The sequence below is a fragment of the Lepus europaeus genome, chromosome 11 (genome assembly GCF_033115175.1).
Source record: "Lepus europaeus isolate LE1 chromosome 11, mLepTim1.pri, whole genome shotgun sequence".
NCBI lineage: Eukaryota > Metazoa > Chordata > Mammalia > Lagomorpha > Leporidae > Lepus > Lepus europaeus.
In genome coordinates this window covers 50,367,671-50,388,775 of record NC_084837.1, presented here as the reverse complement: position 1 = coordinate 50,388,775, position 21,105 = coordinate 50,367,671, and the positions used below count along the sequence as shown (strand labels likewise).

The following is a 21,105-nucleotide window of genomic DNA, read 5'->3' as shown; positions in this document are numbered from 1 at the left end:
CAGGGGAGGTGGGGAGGATGCGTGGCTCCTCATAGTGAGAGCCCCCGCCAGGAGGCTGGAGGAGCCTGCAGCAGCGCCCTGGTCCTGCCGCTAACTCCCCAAGCCCACCACCCCTCGTTTCTCCGTCAGCCAGCCAGCCAGAAGGTGAGTGGGGATAGGGAGTGGACAGGGACAGCCAGCCCTGCAGGGCACCTTCCAACCTGACTCCTCCTGCCCACTGCAGACTCCAGCCCTGAGGCCCGTCCTCGTCAGCCCTCCCGCGGCCTCTCCACCTCCTCCCCCCATCGGCCCCCCTCTTTGCCCCAGTTTGGCTCCCTCGTGCCAAGACTGAGTGCAGCGCTGGCTCAGACATCAGTCGGGAAGTAGTGGAAGATGCTGAGGCAGCAGAAAGCATGGATCAATCAATGGCCTAGGAGCCAAGACTGCCAGGAACCCCCCACCCCCACCCCCAGCCCTCCAGCCCTCTCCAGCCCATCCACGTGGACCTAGGCCGGCAGGAGTGACAGAAGCACGGTGCTCCTGTGCCGGAGCGCAAGGCTCAGAGCTCGGGGAAGCAGGAGTCCATGAGACCCCACGGCCCCAGCAAGGAGGGAAGGGGGCGGGACTCAGGGCCCCCAGAAGACCGGTCCTTTCCCTTTGCAGTGTCCAGGCCGTCTGCTGTGTCCTCACGGTGACATGTCGGACCCCGAGATGGCCTGGGTGCCCGAGCCCCCAGCCATGACGCTGGGGGCCTCTCGGGTAGAGCTGCGGGTATCCTGCCACAGCCTCTTGGACCGAGACACACTCACCAAGCCTCACCCCTGCGTGCTGCTCAAGCTCTACTCTGATGAGCAGTGGGTGGAGGTGAGAACAGCTCAGGGTTTTCCTTCACTAACCTCCAGGGTAAGCCTGGGCGGGAGGGTGGGCAGGTGCCGCCGGTGAGGGCCTCCAAGGGGAGGACAAGGGCTCCACGGGCCATTTTTGGTTCTGGACCTCATGGGGAGCCTTGGAGATAAATGTGCTGCCATGCTGAGCACAGCCCATTTCACAGATTGAAAGCCCAGAGTCCCAGAGGCAGCGGGGCACCCCACAAAGGGCAGAGCTGGTCCAGCAGGCTGGTAGCAAGCCGAGCTCAGGGATCTGCCTAGGAAGAGAGCAGCTAGTGTCTGGGGTCGTGGGACCCCCAAGGGGAGCCGGCGTGAGCAGTGTGCCCAGGACAGGGTGCAGTAGCCCCGGTTCCCAGAGGGCTTCCACCCCGCCCGCTGCAGGTGGAGCGCACGGAGGTGCTTCGCTCCTGCTCCAACCCCGTCTTCTCCCGGGTGCTGGCCCTTGAGTACTTTTTTGAGGAGAAGCAGCCCCTGCAGTTCCACGTGTTCGATGCTGAGGATGGAGCCACCAGTCCCCGAGATGACACCTTCCTCGGCTCTACAGAATGCACCTTGGGCCAGGTCTGCATTCCCACCCAGCCCACCCCACCTGCTTCAGCTTCTGCCATGCACTCTGGAGCTAGTCCGATCCGCGCTGGGATCCCTTCCCCCACTGCTCATTGGCTGTGACGCTCCAGACGAGTTACTTAACCTCTCTGTTTCCTCCGTCCAAAAAAAAAAAAAAGGGAGCAGGGGGAGGTTATAGTGCTTCCCTCTCAAGGCTGCTGTAGGAATTGAATCCAACCCTAGCCCACGTCAAAGGGCCGAGTGCTATGGGCATTCAGTGGGCATCTGTCAGTCCACCTCTCGTAACCTGACCAAGGCAGGGGGCAGCATCACAGCTGGATCTCGCTCCACCTCCATCCCCAGATTGTGTCACAAACCAAGGTCACCAAGCCATTACTGCTGAAGAATGGGAAGACTGCGGGCAAGTCCACTGTCACGGTAGGCCGGGCCACCTCTGCCACGCGTCTAGTGCCCCTGCGTGGAGCCCATGGAGACTGCCGTCAAAGGGAAGGGAGGAGGGTGGCCCTTGTGGTCAGGGGAGAGAGAGTCTTGCCACTTGTGTCCCCCTTTGCAGATCGTGGCCGAGGAGGTATCTGGCACCAATGACTATGTGCAACTCACCTTCAGAGCCCACAAGCTGGACAACAAGGTTGGAGCTCCAAGTCCAGGCCCCCGTCACCCCTGCTGGAGTCCAGTCTCCCATTTGAGATAGATCCCAGAGGCCCAGGCCTCTCCCTTCCTCCTCCTCGCAACCTCCCCAGGCTCATTAGCGCTTTCCTCTCAGGATCTGTTCAGCAAGTCTGACCCTTTCATGGAGATTTATAAGACCAACGGGGACCAGAATGACCAGCTGGTCTGGAGGACTGAGGTTGGTGCCCGGGGCTGTGGAGATGGATGGAGAGCAGAGGAGGGAAATTAGACAGTAGGTGCCCAGCTCCTTGGTGCCTCTCCAAGGTGGTGAAGAACAACTTGAACCCCAGCTGGGAGCCGTTCCGCCTGTCCCTGCACTCCCTATGCAGCTGTGACGTCCACCGGCCTCTCAAGGTAAAGCCCCCGCCAAGCAAGTGCAGCCTGCGGAGACTCCCCCTGAGCCCAGCCCACCCCTCCTCCCTCCGTGTGCTGATCCCTTCTCACAGTGGGTAAACAACAGTTCACAGCTCAGTGTGAAACTGTCCACGTGTGCGCTTTTTATCAGAGGCCAAAGGCTCTGCCAGGTTGAGCCAAAGAACAAAGGTCGGCAGGTGGCCTCTTGAAGCAGGTTGAGGGCATCGGAACCTGGAAACCGCGACCACCTCAACCTTGTGGGTGCTCCCCAGCCCCATTAGCCACTGCAGACAGCTCTGACCCTGACCCTGACCCTGACCCCTCTTGTCCTCTACCCTCTCAGTTCCTGGTGTATGACTATGACTCAAGTGGGAAGCATGACTTCATCGGCGAGTTCACCAGCACCTTCCAGGAGATGCAGGAGGGGACAGCAAACCCCGGGCAGGAGGTGCTGCAGAGACCCCACCCCACCCCCCACATTCCACCCAGATCCCTGGGAGGCTCCTGAGGGTGATGCTGAAGAGGCTACTGTAGGTGATGGGAGGTGGAGAGGGTTGGAAGGGGTCCAGGCCCAACCCAAGGACCAAGCCTCGAGCTCTTCCTCTGGGATGCTCTTCTGGAATGGGGTGAAAGGGGCCACTTGGTGGACATGTGACACTGAGCTTGTGGAGTGGCTGGTGTCTAGATGCAGTGGGACTGTATCAACCCCAAATACCGCGACAAGAAGAAAAATTACAAGAGCTCAGGGACAGTGGTGCTGGCCCAGTGCACGGTAAGTCCCAGCTCCTCCTGCATGCTCTATCCCTGCCCCTGCCCACCACAATCGCAGAGTCAACCTTGCCCTTGTTTCAAGGGCTTCCAGAAACTTGGAGCCCTTGCCCTATCCCACCCCAACTGCAGCCTCAAAAGCTCCAGCCCTTCCGCGTGGCCCAGCTCCCTCCCCTGGAGGAACAGCCCATCCCTCCACTTTACCTCTCCCCTCCCACCAGGTGGAGAAGGTGCACACCTTTCTGGATTACATCATGGGTGGCTGCCAGATCAGCTTCACGGTAAAGGCTCGGGAATGGGGTGCAGGCAACAGGATTGGCCCACAATCCTACTGCCCCTACCTGGGCTTCCCGTGTGCCTTAGCACCATCAGCTTGAACCTCACCCCCACCCCATGATAAGGCCACCTACGGGCTCCCCCAGATCCCTCTGAGTCTTCCCTTTAGACCTGAGCTCTGGCCCAGCCTCTCTGAGGCCCTGCTGGCTGCATCACCTCCACCAGGTGGCCATCGACTTCACTGCCTCCAATGGGGACCCAAGGAGCAGCCAGTCCCTCCACTGCCTCAGCCCTCGGCAGCCCAACCACTACCTGCAGGCTCTGCGTGCAGTAGGAGGCATCTGCCAGGACTACGACAGGTAGGAGCAGGTGGAGGGCAGGGGGCACAAGATGAGAGGCCTTGCCCAGGGGGTGCCACGGCCTTTTCTTCTTTTCAGTGATAAGCGGTTCCCAGCTTTCGGTTTTGGGGCTCGAATCCCCCCCAACTTCGAGGTAAGCTGGGTACAGAGGGAGGGGAGGGAAGGTGGCAGAGTCAGACAGGAAGGAAAGTCATCCTGTCACTGCTGTCACCTCTCCCTCACAGGTGTCCCATGACTTTGCTATCAACTTTGACCCTGAAAATCCTGAATGTGATGGTAAAGAGGGGAAGTCCCCCGGGTGGGCATTGTGGTGCAGCAGGTCAAGGCTTGGGATGCCTGCATTCCCTAGAGCACCTGTTTGAGGCCCACCTACCCAGCTCCCAACTCAGAGTCCTGCTAATGCATCCTGAGAGGCAGCAAGATGATCACCTGGGCACCTGCCACTCACACAGGATTTCCAGGCTCCTGGCTTCAGCCTGGCCCAGCTCTAGCAGTGGGGAGTGTACCAGGGGATGGAAGACTGTGTGTGTGTTTGTGTGTGTGTGTGTCTTTCTCCCTGTGTTGCTCTGCCTTTCAAGTAAACCAAAATAAATGAATGAATGAATAAACAGTTTTTAAAAGTGGGTTCAGGGGGTCCCCACCAGCCCATCTCCAGTGGCACACATGCCTGCAGCAGGGACCTGCACACTCTTGCAAGAGCACACCATGGCTCCAGCAGCCTCCCTTCCATCCACTCCAGCCCTGGGGACCTGCTCAACTCTCCCTCTGCTTAGAGAAACACAGAGTGAGAAATCTGGGGGGCGGCCCGTCCTAAGAGGCAAGGAGCACCTCTCGCTTTAAGGCCTGCCCTTCTGCCCACAGAGATCGCAGGGGTCATCGCCTCCTACCGCCGCTGCTTGCCCCAGATCCAGCTCTACGGCCCCACCAACGTGGCTCCCATCATCAACCGCGTGGCCGGGCCGGCCCAGCGGGAGCAGAGCACTGGCCAAGCTTCAGTGAGGAGACCCCGGGGGGTCGTCGGGTGGGGCCAGTGCCGGGGCCTGGACCTGGGCGGGTGTCAATGCCCAGCGCTTAGAGCCCGCACTTCCTCCACTCTGCTTCCCGCAGAAGTACTCGGTGCTGCTGGTGCTCACAGACGGCGTGGTGAGCGACATGGCCGAGACCCGCACCGCCATCGTGCGCGCCTCGCGCCTGCCCATGTCCATCATCATCGTGGGCGTGGGCAACGCCGACTTCTCAGACATGCGGCTGCTGGACGGCGACGATGGTCCCTTGCGCTGCCCGCGAGGGGTGCCTGCAGCCCGCGACATCGTCCAGTTCGTGCCCTTCCGGGACTTCAAGGATGTGAGTGCTAGCGTGAGGGGTGGGGTTCCTCAGCCCCTTATATCCCCAAACCTGACCTTTTGAATGACCCTGAGCCCCGGACGGTCACCTTGAAGCCCTGCCCCTCCCTCACCGGATCCCACCCCGACCACCACCAACCAAGTCTTCTGGCCACCGCCAGGCCGCGCCCTCCGCGCTAGCCAAGTGCGTCCTGGCCGAGGTGCCCCGACAGGTGGTGGAGTACTACGCGAGCCAGGGCATCAGCCCAGGGGCCCCCAGGCCCTGCACGCCGGCCACCACCCCCAGCCCTAGCCCGTGACAGCTGCCCCCGGAAAGAAGTCTCTCCCTCAGCCTCTGGTGAGTCCTGAGGGCCAGGGGCGGATACAAAGGGGCTCAAACACCTCTTGGCGGGGTGCTGAAGAGGGTGCTGTGATGTTTGCACCCCTCCCCCAGGTGCCTGTCCTGACCCTTGTGAGTAACCAGTGCCTCTGCATCTTGGATCAGCCATGCCCTCTGGGTCCTGGAAGTGAGTGGTGGGCCCAGCTCCCATCTCCCTGAGCCCCACACCCCCCGACCTTGTGGCCCCTTAGTGACTGCCTTCAGTGATCCCCACTTTCTGGCTGTTAATAAAAGGAACTGCTCCTACCACCTCCGCCTCTGTGGGTCACACCTCAGATGCCCACTGGGCAGTCCGCAGCACCCCACCACCACCACCACCCAGATCTTTCAAAGTCTGAGCCAGAGCTCCCCAGGCAGGCTGCCGACCCTGCAATCTCACCCCTACTAGGTGCCATTCGAGTCCAAGGAGCCCCCACTCTCCCGTCCCAACCCCAGGGGGTCCAGCACCATGGGGGTTAATTATAGGGGATGGGGGGGTAATGAGGGGCTGTCAAGGGGGGAAGGCTGATGCCCTCTTACAGCTGTCTCCAGAGAGGCCCTGCTGAGTCCCCCAGGGGCTGAACCCCAGCCCCCACACAGCTGTGGGGCGGGCCAGGAAGGGGTTTCAGGGGGAGGAGGACAGGGAGAGCAGCAGGTGTGCTAGGGGCTGCGGAGCACAGAGGGGTGGGGAAGGCCTGTGCAGCCCGGCTGTCCTGGGTGTGTGAACGTGCATGTTCACATCCCGCACAGCCCCGACGCTCCACAAGTGTGGCCTTGGTGGATCAGGAAGTCCAGCTGAGCATTCCCCGTGATCCCATCAGCCAGGACAGCATGTGTCAGGCTTCGTGCCCAGTGCGTGTTGAAATGCGCTCATTCTCACTAGGCAGTTACCGTTATTTCCCCCATTTTTCTGACAAAGCAAGCTTTTAACTCGCTCGTGACCACAGAGGAACTAGGGTAGAACTGGAACCTGAGCCGAGGCCCCTCTGACTAAGGAACCCACACTGTCCGTCAGCATGGTGTGGGACCCTTATTTGAGGTCAATCCGCGTGCCCCTGGTGGATCATCTTGAGATCCAGGTGCCTGTCAGTGTGGCCTAGCTGTGTGCACGGGTGTCTGTGGACAGTGTCCCTGCCCTTGTGTGCAATGCAGGTTAGAAAGGTGTGCAAGAGAAGCAGTGGATCTGGACTGCAGCACCAACCTGGCAGGGACACAGGTGAAATTCCCAGTGAGGAGAGAAGAGCTGGGCCCCTGGAGGGAATGCCCCCCACCTCAGACCCCTCCTCCTACAGCCAGTGTGAAAGAGAACAAAAGGGGGAGGCACCGTGGATCCAGGTGGGCCACGGAGAGAAGAGAGCAGTTCCCAGGGGCATGGAGAAGAGGCCTCCTGTTGCAGGCTCCTGCGTGGAGGAGGCATGAGCTGGGCTAGAGGAGGGGGAGGAGGGAACAAGAACTGCCACGGGGGAAGACAGCTGGGGAGGGGGTGGACAGAGGGGGCAGAAAGGAAGAGAGACATATGGGAGCCGCTTCCCCCATGCCCGACCGCTTCTCCTATTTATTATGTCCCTTAGAGGACAGATGACAAAGGCTGGTGAGGTGGCTGCTCCAGCCCCATGCATCTGCTCTGCCTAGAGGCCCCACCCAACCTCCCCTTAGGTTGCTGAAGAGCTTCGACTCCCCAAGAGCTGGGTTACCATGGCGACTGGGCGACCTCAAGGATATCCACAGCCAGGCCCAACCACTGCTGCCTCTAGGTTTGGGGTGAGGGGGAGGGTGGACCCCTCCATCTGGCCCAGTGCCCACCCTTCCACCCCATTTTCATTGGCCTTCCAAAGATGTGCCACTCAGCTCCAGGTGGGGGCGTCCCAGTATTTCTCTCTCTCTCCCCCCTCCCTCCCTCCCTCCCACGCAGACACACTAAACAGTACCCTGAAGCAGAGATAAAGAATGAACACTTAAATTGCAAGAACATTTAGCCAATAGCATTAGCATCCTGTCTGGACTTCAAGTTTAATTCACAAAAGCTGCACTCTCTCCTCTGTTCCTTGTTATCCTGAGAAAAGTCTCACTCCAGCTCTCAGAAAGGTAGCAGGGGTCCCCCATGCAGGCTCACCCGGGCTGCTCTCGCACTCACAGCGTGCTGGCCAGGAAGCTGCGGCAGGCAAGGGGCCTTTTTGGTGAGGTTGTCTTGGGGGGCTTCTTGGGGAGACCACTGGGACTCCCACACTGGGAAGATGCCAGAACTGGGAAGGTATCAGGTGTCATCCATACCAAATGAGGACTCGGTGAAGTAACTGAGGCCCAGGGAGAAACTGATCTGCTCAAGGTGACAGAGGAATCCCATGGCAGAGCTGGGACCAGTGCCCAGGTCTCCGGACTCCCGCCCAGGGCTCTCTCCCCTCCCACGCCAACCACCCACAGAGCTCACTCTCCACACCTTTGCTGCTCTGGCCTCTGAAGGCCTCTGGGGTGGGCAGGGGAAAAGCATCCTGGGTACGGTTCCTAACCGTGGGTGTAATGCCTCATTGGGCTTATTTATGTCTGTCTTGCTGCTGGGAATTGAAACCTTGCAAATGCAGTAGTCCTAAAATGGGCAGGTTACAGGCCTCAGAATGAAAATACTGCCTCATTGCTAATCACAGCCTTAAAGCACTACAGGCTGAAAACCTTATTGAAATAAAAACTAAACTTGGGGGTGGGAGATAGCTGCACCAGTCCCTCACTTCCATTCACTGTGTCACCCAGTCATTGCACCTGTGCGCCACCCCCCCTCCCCCCACCCTCGTTGGCTCCGGCCCTGCAGATTTGCGTGCTCATCATGTGACTGGGTTTCTGTGTTTGCCTTTCATGAGAGGAGGGGACCCCTCTCCCAGAAAATGACCAGCATCTAACCTGTGGAGGGGCCGAGAAGTTTGGGGGTATTTGTGTGACCATACAAGGATTCCATGGGACCAGAAGGCGCTGGGTAACAATCCAAAGAACTGTGCGGCCGCCTCCCACCTACCCATCTACTCCATCCTCCCGCACCCGCCCTCCCCCAGCCCAAATGGCTCAAAGGAAGAGGTGGGTGTGGTCCCCGGACCCCGGACCGCTCGAGGTCAGCCGGTCACAGCGAGCCTTGTAGAGGTCGCGCTCCCGGGCCAGGCGGGCCACCTCGGCCCGCAGCGCGTCCAGCTGGGCGGCCAGGCGGGCGCGCTCGGCTTCCAGCCCGCGCCGCTGCTGCAGCCGCTTGGAGCGACAGGCTTGCGCATAACCGCGGTTCTTCAGCGTCCGGCGCCTCTGCTTCAGCCGCAGCGCCTCGTCGCGCCCGCAGCCCCGCAGCTGCCGGTTCAGCTCCCGCACTGACATCGACACCAGAGCCGCGTCCGAAAACCGCTCGGCCAGCTGCGGAGGAAGAGCGAAGGGACCGTGTGGGGGCCGGGTCCCCCCAACCCCCCAGGCTCCACGCTCAGGTCCCGACCCAGGCTGGTCCCGCCCTCGGGAAAGCTCCGCCCTCGGGAAAGCTCCGCCCCGGCTCCCAACTTTGCCTGGATGCTGGCCCTTCTGCTGAAGCTCTCTCAGCTCAGACCCCCGCCCCGGGCCCGGACGGCTGCGGCTCCCCCCCGCCCCCGGCCATTGGCACCGCGCTCGGACCCCATTGGCTCTCCCCGCACCGTAGGCCCCGCCCCCCGACCAGGCGAGCCAATCGCTCACCTGAACCCTGCGCCTCCCCCTCCTCCGCGGTGCCCAGCAGCCGGCCCCCAGAGGGTGTTTCCAGTGAACCCTGGCTCAGAGGGACTCCACCCTCAACGTGCCACGTTCGCCTGTCCTTAAGGCCACAGCCCTGTGACCCTCAAAGGATTTGGATTACGTCCTAATGTCCTCAACACCCTCGACTGTGTCTGTAATTAATAGGATGAGTCTCAATCCTTCCAGAAAAGGTTGGGCGCTGGGGGGAGCGCCGAGCCTAGCCCGTGAGCCTGGCTGTGTTCCTCACGTAACCCCCTCCCCGGTTTCCACACGCGGTGCATCCGTCTACCTGCTCCCCAGCCCTCTTTAATTCTCAACTCTTCCCCGCTGGGTCCTCTTCTCGTCTAGTCTTCTCCCCACTTCTCCTGGATCGGCGTGTAGTTTTCTGTGATTTCTTCCAGGGGCCCTCTTCCCTCTGTCCCAGATCTCCCCAGTCCCTAACCCTCTCCAGAACTGCCCTGGCTCTGTCAGGCTGGCCTCCTCCCTCTGCCCACAGCCCCTCACACCGGCTCGCTAATCACTCACCTGGGCATGCTGGGCTCCCATCTCCTCTGGGCTCTCTGCATAGTAGCCCTGGGTCTCATCAATGGGAACTGGGCCCTGGGCCTGCAGCAGCTCCACGGCCTCTTCAGGACTCAGCCCCAGCGCCTCTCCAGTCCCCAGCTGCTGCTGCAGGGTGGCCAGCCAGTACAGCTCCTCCAGGCCTGGCCGGGGCCCTTCAGGGGCGCCCACTGTGCCTGGCTCACTGAAGGTGGGCGATGGAGGCACTGAGCTGTAAGGTGTGGAGCCCAGTGATGCTGTGGGAGGGCCAGCGCGCCCTTCGGAGGGCTCCCGCTTTACCTCAAACTTCATCAGGTCGAAGTCATTGACATATTCCATAGCCAGGGGGCTGGGGGGCAGCGCCATTCTGGGGCTGGGCTAGGGAGGTGCACCTGCAAACAAGAGGAGAGGTCTGGAAGCTGCCTGCTGGTGCTCCTCACCCCTCTTCCCCCAAAGCCCAAAGACCTGGAGCAGGGTTCTGGAAAGGCATGGTGATGGTGCAGCCCTGTACCCGGCAGGGTCGCCTTCAGGCTGGGCGCAACCTGTCAGGTGGCAGAGGCTCCTGACAGAGGCCAAGCAGCTGAAGGACCCAAGGAGAAAGAGGTCAGCAACAGCCTCTCCCTGCACTGGCACCTCTGAAATCCAGAAAAGACAGCAGCAGCACAGCAGTGCTCCCAACTCTAGTGCTGAGGCTCTGTCATCTCAAGAGGCATCATTTCATTTCCAAGCCATTAAAATAGTTTTGCTTAATTAACTGTGAAAGAGTATGTGTATATTTTGGGGCCAGGGAAGGCATGTGTGCTGTGAATCTTCAGGCACTTTATGAGGGTCACGTGCTGCATCTCCATCTCTCAAGGCACCCAGGACAGTGCCTTACACATAGATCCTCAGTGCCACTTGCTCTATGGATTAATCAATCAACACATCCCTGTTATGGGGGCAGAAGATTTTGTGTGGAAACAGAGAAAGATCCCAGAATCAATTCCACAAAGCTCAGGCTTCAGTGGCAACCGTCTTTCCTCGAGGCTCGTCTCTCCAAGGATCAACCAAGACTATTTCCTTCCTTCTGCTCGGAACCTGTGAGGTTGTTTGAACTTGAGCAGATCACCTGTTGCTTTCTGAGCCCTTTCCCCCTGTTCAACGAGGGCATTTAGACGTTATCACATCTCCCCGACTGTTCTGTGGCACGCTGACTCTGAGAGTTATCCAAGGAGAGCTCTGTGCTCAGATAATTTTGAGAAATACCGCCTCCTCCCTCACCTCTTACAGCTTCACAAAGCATAAGAGCACATTAATCTGGCAAGTCCTTCAGCAAACCATCTGTTCACCTCCAACACAGATGTCCCAAACATGTCACCAAGGAACTCTGTTATCAACAGTGGAACACATGTTCACTTGAGGAACCTCTGGCTAGATGACCTCAGAGAGCTTTCCCAGCCTGGAAATCCCAGGTTCTAGCCCAGTTCCCAATTCCAACGGCCCCGCCGCCATCCCCAGAAGCTGCAAGGCAGAGAACGCTCAGTCCCAGGGTTTAGACTAATGGCTCCATCTTAGTGACTCAAGCCTAGCTCTCCCTCTAACCCAGAAGGGTGGGAAGAGGAGCAAGGCATCTCTCTTCCTGTGCCAGGGAAGGGTTGCTGCCTTCTGCATGGAGCCCCCCGGCCCACGAGAGGACAGAGGGGTCAGAAACAAAGACACGGACTGAAGGGCCTGGTCACAGCAGGGAGCAGATGGTGAGACACTGAAAGGGGTGTCCAGCGGGAGCCGGATGTACAGAGGAGAGCTAAGTGGGGAGGACTGTTTATCTTCCTGATGTGATAACAGAGAGGGACATCAGGCCAGCAAGGGAGGGAATGGGGCAGTGTGCAGAAGCTGTGAGGAGTCCAGAGAACAGACAACAGGGAGCAGACAGCAGGTGTGGGAGGAGGGGACTCTAGGATAGAGACCTGGCACCCAGGAAGGCCCTGGACATACTCACTTTAGGGGGTGGCAGAGATGCTGTGGTCAGTGTCAGAGCCAGGTAGCCACAGTTTTCCCAGAGACTGGAGGCCCCATGGAGCAGGCCCAGGTGCCTCTGTGCTCAGAACGAGGGGGCAGTGGGCACAGAGCCCAAAGGGCACTCTTAAAGGGCCAGCTCCCTGAGCTCAGCTACGGTCCTCAGGCCTCAGCCAATGAGGTAAGAGGATGATTTGCATATCTCAGCCTGGGGGGTTGAGGGGTAGGAGAGGAAGGGACAAGTATCAAGGATGCCTGTTCTCAAAGGAAAGCTCCTTGCTGATGATCCAACATGTGCTCAGTTCCCCAGGGCAGATGACCCCAACCATCACCCTCTCCACGAACACAGCCTCACTTCTCAACCACTCAGAGCCCAGCCCTGGAAAAGAGGGCCAGGCAAGCTCCCAGGACCCCTCCCCACAAGGCTCTAAGGCCCCTCATCTGTGTCTCTGTGGTGTATGGGCTCTCCCAAACCCACACTCAGCCAGTCTGGGGGGTGGGTTTCCTGTTTTCAAGCATCCTCACATTTCTGCCCCTAATCCCACCTTCACCCTGACTGGCCTCACAGCCATCGCATCAGAAAGATAAGCAACTTTCCCCAGGGGGAATCCCCAGGACCTTCAGCTTCTCCCATCCTTGCTGATGCAGTGTAGGGGAAGGAACAGGAGGAGAATGGAGAATTTGGCATCTTTCTTCCCAGCCAGTAGGAGACACTGAAATCTAATCACCTCCAGTGCATTGGAGACATTTCCGTGACTGCCCTCACACGTCCTCTGCTCCCTCTCACCTTTTCCCTGTGTGCGTCTCTGCCCCTCTCTCCTCTTCTCATCCTGCTTCCCAGATGGCTGGGGGGTGACCTACATTTTCAGTCTAATCCCCTAACACCTCTTAGAGCTATCATCCTCGAGTAGGAGTTGGAACAGGGATACTAGGAATTAGCCAAGGAGATGTTTAAACCTGTCCGAAGCTGTTTAAGGGTCTGTACTAGAATAGGACCCCGCGAAAGAAAAGCCATTCTCTACCTTCTGAGGATACCCCCACAAACTCCCCTGGGGTCACCGGGCCTCTTTCCCATCCCAGAGAGAGACCCCGAGGTTCATCAGCCCCAGCTTGGGGTCCTCAGTCCCCAAGATTAAGCTGGTCCCAGCATTAGGTGTTGGGAAGGGGCTGGTACACACAGATCATCTAAGAGAAGTGGGTCTCAAAGTGTGGTCCTCGGCCCGTCAGCGGTAGCAGCACTGAACTTGCTGGAGATGCCACTTCTCTGGCTCAGCTCAAGCCTACTGAATCGAATTTTCTGGGGGTGAGGCCCAGAAATCTGCCCTTTTACAGGCTTCCGGGCAACTCTGACACACGCGGAAGTTTAAGAGCCACAGTGGTGCAGAACACCTACAGCCTGAGTACATGTAGTCTCTCCTACCATGCTTCCTAGGCATGCGTTAGAAGACCTAGATCAGGTGAGGTCACTCTTCCCACACCTGGGCCTCTGTGGTATGGAGCAGGCACCGTCACCCGCAGTCAAGGAGGAAGTCTCCTCTGTGTGATTGCCTGGGTCGAATGCTGTTTTCTCAGAAGAATCAGAAGACCCACAGCCTGAGAACCAGCCTCAAAATAGGAATAGGGATTATGGAATCAGGCAACCCCACACACATGCCCGTGGATTGTCACATCACAGTGGACACCCAGGAAAGAGACCCTAGAGTTGTCCTGGCTGAAGAAAGAACCGGAAGTGGAGAATGCAGCTACCTCTCATGCCTGCTCTGGCCTGGCCAGACACTTGCCCCCACCTGGCAGCTGTTGGGCCCGCACTGATCCTCTTGTTTACTGGAGGTGGGAGGGCTAAGCCGCTAACGGGCTAAGGGAGTCAGACTAAACAAGCTCAGGCCAGCTGAGCAGCTTGGGGCACAGACCAGGCTCCACAGAACCAAAGGAAGGGGCTGGCGGAGTGAGAGCTGGGCCCAGACTGCCCCAGAAGGACCAAAGGCACAAGGAGAAGAGGGGTGCAGGTGGGGGACCCAGGAGGCAAAGCTCATCCTAGGGAGAAGCTCGGGGACTGGGAAATGGACACGGTGACTGATTCGCTCAAGGACACCTGGTGACAGCGAAGCAGAGATGAAAAAGATGAAGCCAGCGTAGACTCCAGGAATGATGGGCCAGGAAGGGAGGCAGGGAGGCCAGGAGACAAGCTAAGGAGGCAGTAGACACGTACTGCTATGGAGGGCAGAGCAAGTCAGGGGCTCCAGAGGCATTTGCAGACACAGGGATGTGGGCACATGGAAGAGCTGAACAAAGGCTGTGGAGAGTTGAAGAAACAGAGGGCTTCCAGGAGGGGCCAAGAAAGGAGCAGAGGCCAACAAGAGAAGTGGACAGGAGCAAGGGACCAGAGTAGCAACTATGACAGGCACGGAGAGCAACACTGGGGACCAGAAACTAGGAACCAACCCAGGAGAATGGCCAGACAGATCATCAGGCTACAGAGGAAAGGCAATGGGCAGAGGGAGGCTGCACCACGGGGAAAGGGACCACACAGGCAAAAGGCCCCGAGGACAGGGGTGGAAGATGAAGAGGAAGGAGGGGAGAGGAGACAGAGGCAGCATGCCGGAGGCTACCCTCAACTCCTCTGTCCTGCACCCCATCTTAGGAATCCCTGAAGACCAGTTCTCATGCTGAGTTCTGGCTCTTGGTATCTAGAGTTCCAGTAATTGACTCAAATGCTCAAACCTCTTCTTGATGTTATCTCCCACATTCATTTAATGAACATTTATTAAACACCTGTTCTAGGGACTGCTCTAGACACTGGGGACACTTTAGTAACTGAGGGTGATGCCAGCGCTGCCTGCTTGGCGCGTACAGATAAAGCCAAGCAACAGCAACTTATTGTTCTATGGGCCAGGCAACAGTGACCCAGTCCTGGGCCCTGAGCTTTTATTTATTTATTTGAAATATAGAGTTACAGAGAGAGGTAGAGACAGAGAGAGAGAGGTCTTCCCTCTGCTGGTTCACCCCACAAATGGCTGCAGTGGCCGGAGCTGGGCCTATTAGAAGCCAGGAGCCAGGAGCTTCTTCTGGGTTTCCTATGTGGGTGTAGGTGCCCAAAGCACTTAGGCCATCTTCTACTGCTTTCCCAGGCCATAGCAGAGAGTTGGATCAGAAGTGGAGCAGCTGGGACTTGAACCAGCGCCCATATGAGATGCCGTGCTGTAGGCCAAGGCTTTAACCCAGGCTCCTCTCTGACTCTCCTCTGGCTGAATCCCACCTCCTCTGCCCATCCCAGTTCCCACAGGCCCACATCCCAGATACCTGAAAATTCCTTGCCCAAAGAGTCTAAGTCCATTTCTTTTATTTTTATTTTAGAGGCAGAGAGACGGACAAGAGCCCCTATCTGCTAGTTCACTCCCCAAATGTCCACAATGGTCAGGGAAGGGCAAGGCTGGAGCCAGGAGTCGCGAATGCAATTTCAGTCTTCCACAGGGGTGGCAGGAACCCAGGTACTAGAGCCGTCACTGTTGCCTCTTGGGTTCTGCACTGCTGTGACACTGGAAACAGGAGCTGCAGCCAGAAAATGAACCCGGGCACTTAGATGTATGATGTGGGCTAAACACCTACTTCTCCAAGCCCATTTCCCTTCCACAGCTGGACCACACTATCAGTGCACACATCCTCGGGTCCAAAGGGTGGCTAAGGGTTGGCTGCTGGCAGGAGTCTGTGGACAAAGTTGAGATGGGCAGATACGAGGTACACAGGAACCTCCTCACAGCCCAAGATGGCATCAGGACCAAGAGGTCCCAGCTGAGAACCAGCAACCACAAGTTACCTCTCCCCACACCAGCTCTGGTGAAGAACCTTGAGGTACCAAATATAGCCCAAATGTGAACCTGGCCTTCTATTGCCATTAAGAAGTATATATTTGTCAGGGTGGAATACAGCATGTTTTATTGAATGGTTTGTTAGCTGGAGTTATACATTCTAAATGTTTAAGGTTTGTGGGCCTCTATTTGCATTCTTGCCCCTGGCCCTACAATGTTTACATCAAAACAAACTGTTTTTAACTGAGATGAGTGCCATAAACCGGAAGAATGAGTGCTGTAGGGTTTGACTTGGATCTCACGAAGGCCTAATTTGAGGAGTCAGAAGGGACAAGGACGGCAGGGACAGGTCACCCAAAGGAGTCACATTAACTGAGACTGCTCGGGTGAGTACGTGATCACACCTGGATTTGTGGAGAGAGTGGGGATTCCAGGCCACAGGAACAACATGGGCAAAGGCTCGGAGGCAGAAGGACGCAGATGTGTCCGTGCAACTGAAAAAAGCTCAGTAGAGCAGAGAAGAATGGGGAGAGGTGAAACTGAAGAAATCCAGGGACTGGATCCTGCAGAGCCTGGTGGCCCCGTTAAGGATTGGGGCTGTATTCTAAAAGCAGTGTGGAGCAACTTGAAAGGCTTTCCGCTGAGGCGTGATACGATCAAATCTGTGTTTGAAACGATCGGCACTTTGTGGAGGAAAGCAAAAATGGAATCAGAGTCAGACTGGGGGCTAATGCAGCATCCAAGTTGAGTTTGGGGACTCTCTCCAGCTGGAAACACACTCCAAGACAGAGCCTCATGTGTGGCTGTTTCACCGGGGAGGACTTTTACAGGCAGTGAGAGGCAGGATTGCTGAGGGGGAAAAAATGGGATTGCACTGCACTTTGCAATCAGCCGACCCCACAAGGAGCTCTGGACCTGGGATGGACCTTTAGAGTTGGCCCAAAGTGAGACAAGGAGTCTAGGTCTTTGAGCCCCTATAACTACCAGTCACTGGATATCCACTGCCCAAGGGCAAGGGGCATCACATTTGGAAAGACTACTCCCTCTGGCTACAGATAGCACTCAAGGAGGTACTCAGCTGGGAGCCGCCCACAGCCAACACTTCCGTGGCTGGGACAATGAGCACCACAGTCCCAGAGGAGGAGCTGGGCAGCACCCCATGGCACCCATGGGGGCAGGGGGTCTGTGAGAGAACCCAGGGCATGAGTCCAGAGGAGATAATGCAGACCAGAGCAAGGCTGATCACACCCTGCCCCCTGGTGGTACTGCTTGGACACTGGGTCAGCTGGTGGGCTAGGCTAGAAGGGGGTGCCCCAAAGAACTGAACAAAAGTGGTGGCAGGGGCCGGCGCTGTGGCATAGAGGGTAAAGCTGCTGCCTGCAGAGCTGGAATCCCATATGGGCACCGGCTCACATCCCAGCTGCTCCACTTCTGATCCAGCTCTCTGCTATGGCCTGGGAAAGCAGTAGAAGATGGCTCAAGTCCTTGGGCCCCTGCACCCACATGGGAGACCCGGAAGAAGCTCCTGGTTCCTGGCCTCAGATGGGCGCAGCTCTGGCCATTGCAGTCATCTGGAGAATAAACTAATGGATGGAAGACCCCTCTCTCTGTGTGTGTCTCTCTCTCTTTCTCTTTCTCTCTGCCTCTGCCTCTCTGTAACTCTGCCTTCCAAATAAATAAGTAAAATCTTAAAAAAAAAAAAAAAAGTAGTGCCAAAGAAGGGGGACTCAACAATGCAAGAAAACTCTCACATGAGCCTCGTGCTCGGTCTAAAGCTACAGAAGGAAGCCATGGTGGTGAAGGATTCTGAACTGCAGGACTTGTTCGTCCTTCCATTCAACCAACATTTATTAAGTACCTATCATAGGCCAGATACCGCTAGGAGCTAAGACAAAAACAGTAAAAGTGAGATCATTCTCTCAAAGATCTACTGTTCCAGTGAGGTTTATAGAGATACAAAAACAGCCATAGTAAAGTGTAAGCATAGAAATACAGGCACATGCATGAGACAGAACCAACACAGAGAAAACAGATTTAACAAGAGGCAAACAGGAGAGGCTCAGGTGGGAAGCGGCCGTGGCTTGAATGCATCCTTCAAAAGGTCATGTGTTGGGACTTAATCACCACACTTGTATGTTAATAGTATTCAGAGGCTTGGCCTTTGGGAGGGCTATGAGGGTGGGGACCTTGTGATTTCATAGAAAGAGAATCCTGAGTTGGCAGCTTGCTCGTCTCATCACAGAAGACATGATATGCTGAGATGACGCAGCAATGAGGCCCTCACCACCTGCTGAGCAGCGATGCCAGCACCGTGCTCTTGAACTTCCCAGCCTGCAGGGCCTTGAACCAAATAAACTTCTGTTCTGTAAATTTCTTTGCCTCGGGCATTTTGTTATAGCAACAGAGAATGGGCTGAGGTGGAAGCGATGTTGACACGGAGTTCTGATGGGCAGAAGGAGTTCAAGGAAATGCTTTGGAAATGCCTTGTTCCGTGTGAAGGAGGAAAGACGGCAGGTGGAGAGGTGGAGCAGTAATGTTAAATAAATAAGAGTCAGATTATGAAGGACCTCAGATGCCAAGTGATGGGAAGCCCTGGAGGGATTTTTCAGACTGAGAGTGATATGATCCAATTTTTAAATGATAAATCACAGAGGGACTATAGGATGGCAAGAGAGGAAAGTTGGTCATTAGAGTCATGAGGACCTGGATTCTGATTCCACTTCTCCTGCTGACCACGAGTGTGACTGTGAGCAAACCACTGAACCTAAGCCTCGCTGTCCATACCTGTAAATGAAGATTGCTGTGAGACGGAATGAGCTTATGCATGGTGAGCAGCTGGCACACGGCCACACCACAGACAATATTCCTCTCTCAACTCTCCAAAGGAAACTTGTGCGCACAGTGTGGGTGTGACCGGGGTCAAGGGAGAGGGAGTGGTGTTTGGAGAGGCAGGAGGCCAAGAGGTGTCTTGGAAGTTATCACCTGAATCCAGGTGAGAGATAAGCCCTGAACTTGAGGCAATGGCTATGGGGACAGACACAGTTTGAGAGCTAACCATGAAGTACAAATCCAAAGGTCCTGGTGTCTAATTGACCATGGAGGACAAGAAAAGAATAGTTTAGACTTTACTCAGGTCCCCTTTGGAGCAACTGGCTACATGGTGGTGCCTTTGCTGAGACAGAAAACCATGGGAGCAGGTGCAGGATTATTAACAAGACGATCTTCAGAAGGATGGCCAAGGGGCCGACACTGTGGCCTAGTGGGCCATGATGGAACAAAGATATAAACCCTCAGCCATTCTTGCTCATTGCCCAAAAGACAGATAAGCATTGGAATGTATTCCTTGCCCTTGAACCTCAACTGGGTCTCATACCCTACTGCCTTCATACCCCACCCTGCATTCTTTCCCGGGTCCCCAAGGCCTCACCCAGTTTCAGGAATTCCCCTCTGCACACTGCCCCCTACCCCACCCCCAGCCCCAGCCCTCCTAAAATGTAAAAAGGCTGGCCCCTGGGGGTCGGGGCCTTCTGCAACGTGTTCCATCAATGTGCACATGGGCATTTGGTCACCCACCCCTACAAATTAATTTTCTCTGAATAAATTCAGTCTGGCTATAAATCCGTACACTGCCTCCTCTCTATTCTGCACCTCTTTTCCTAACATTTTGATGCCCCGTGTGAAGAGGCACCGATCTGCAACTCTTTTCCTAATAGGCTAAGCCTCTGCCTGTGGCATCAGCATCTCATATGGGCAAGGTTGGAGTTCCAGCTGCACTATTTCTGATCCAGCTCCCTACTAATGCACCTGGGAAAGCAGTGGAAGATGGCCCAAGTGCTTGGGGGCCTGCACCTGTGTGGGAGACCCGGAAGAAGCTCCTGGCTTCAGATCAGCCCGGCTCTGGCTGTTGTGGCCATTTGTGGGGGTGAAACCAGCAGATGGAAGACCTCTCCTGTCTCTCCCTCTCTCTGTGTATAACTCTGCCTCTCAAATAAATCTTTTTTAAAAAATGTCAGCAATGCAGTCATAAGCATGCTCAACTTTAGAACCAAAGTGTGGCTGAGAGGCAGCTGTTTACAGCAGAATAGGTGTGGACACTTTGGATGGGACTGAGGGAAGAGGTCCAAATGCATACAGGTGCAGGCTGTGCATGGGTGGGAACAGATGGCAAAGAGCAGCAAAAAGCCCATGGCGGGAGGCCAGCTCTTTTCATCCCACCATGTTCCAGCACAGGACTCTGAGAAATCTAAGAATCAAGACTGTTTCTGTTGCACATGGCAGAAATCATTTTAAAATTCGCTTCAAGGGCCGAAGTTGTGGCAGAGCAGGTTAAGCAGCTGCCTACGACGCTGGCATCCCACACAAACACCAGTTCAAGTCCCAGCTGTTCCACTCCCAATCCAGCTCCCTGCTAATGTGCCTGGGAAAGCAGCAGAAAATGGCCCATTGCTTGGGCCCCTGCATGCATGTGGGAGACCCAGAAGGAGTTCCAGGCTCCTGGCTTCGGGTTGTAGCTATTTGGCAAGTGAAACCAGCAGATGGAAGAGTTCTCTCTCTCTCTCTCTCTCTTTCTCTCTCTCACTGTAAAACTCGGCCTTCCAAATAAATGAAAAATCTCTTTTAAAAGTTAGCTTGAACAAGAAATGTATTGATTCTTATGACCAACATCAGAAATCCGTTCCTCTGCTCTGCCTCCCCAGGCCGCCTTCTGCCCTGGCAGGTTCCCGCCTCCAGTGCCAAGCCAACACACAGAGGTGTGTACTCTACAGCTCAGCAATGTCGGCAGAAAGAGCTCCTTTCCAGGTTTATAGACAAAGTCCCACAGAGGGATCCCAATCCCATCCCAGAACACCCCAACGGCCATGGCAAGAGCAGGGAACGCACACAAACTGGCTATAGGGAGAGTGTCCTCCAAGGAACGGTGAGTGCAACCCACCCCACGACACAGAGTAAGCAGAGAGTTCCCCAAAGGAAAGTCGGGGTGCTATTCCCAGAGCGAGGGAGTGGATGCTAGGACATGCCAAGTTTCAGGTGCTGGAGCATTTCGGGGAACGTCTGGCAATCTCAAGGTGAAGACAGGTGTCTGAACAGGGTCACCTCTTGAGAAATTACCTTCATGGTGGTAGTTTGGTGGCCGCAGATGAGTTCTTCAGGGGAGTGTGGAAACATGGCCAGATCACAGGACCAAGAGAGCCAGCCACTCTGGGGTGGGCAGCCCCCACCATTTCACGGCACAGCAGAAAGGTGCCCTGGGCAGCAGAAGAAACGAGACTCCTGGAGTTGGGGACTACAAGGCCTTAGCACAGGAGCCTTGGGAAACAGAGCAAACAGCCTGGGACTGCGAGCGTCCAGTCCCCAGGAAGAACTGGAAAGGCAATGCCCAGCCCCCAGCTTCTAGAATCTAGCCCCCCCACGGTAACCCTGGCCTCCTCCCTCCTTCCCAGCTTGTTTGCCACCCAGTGTCTCTCAGTCCCTATC

The 21,105-nt window shown here is 56.5% G+C and overlaps 2 protein-coding genes across 3 annotated transcripts; one reads left to right on the top strand and one right to left on the bottom strand.

The window, feature by feature from the left end:
- The first annotated feature begins 670 nt into the window (after positions 1 to 670).
- Positions 671 to 5,688, top strand: CPNE6 (copine 6). Its single transcript, XM_062205408.1, has 16 exons — positions 671 to 843; positions 1,248 to 1,427; positions 1,776 to 1,850; positions 1,987 to 2,061; positions 2,197 to 2,280; positions 2,367 to 2,456; positions 2,800 to 2,904; positions 3,142 to 3,228; positions 3,446 to 3,505; positions 3,726 to 3,859; positions 3,938 to 3,992; positions 4,084 to 4,135; positions 4,721 to 4,854; positions 4,967 to 5,203; positions 5,364 to 5,539; positions 5,636 to 5,688. Exons 1-15 carry the CDS (start codon positions 676 to 678, stop codon positions 5,499 to 5,501), a joined length of 1,674 nt encoding a protein of 557 aa, XP_062061392.1. The 5' UTR covers positions 671 to 675; the 3' UTR covers positions 5,502 to 5,539; positions 5,636 to 5,688.
- Positions 5,689 to 8,611: 2,923 nt separating this feature from the next.
- On the bottom strand, positions 8,612 to 21,058 carry NRL (neural retina leucine zipper). Of its 2 annotated transcripts, XM_062204638.1 has the most exons (3): positions 20,740 to 21,058; positions 9,815 to 10,221; positions 8,612 to 8,944 (listed from the first exon to the last, which is right to left on the bottom strand). In XM_062204638.1, exons 2-3 carry the CDS (start codon positions 10,193 to 10,195, stop codon positions 8,612 to 8,614), a joined length of 714 nt encoding a protein of 237 aa, XP_062060622.1. In that variant the 5' UTR covers positions 10,196 to 10,221; positions 20,740 to 21,058. The 2 variants fall into 2 exon arrangements, 1 of the variants encoding a protein (XP_062060622.1); XR_009867204.1 differs by lacking the exons at positions 8,612 to 8,944; positions 9,815 to 10,221 and adding an exon at positions 15,159 to 15,373.
- Positions 21,059 to 21,105: the final 47 nt, after the last annotated feature.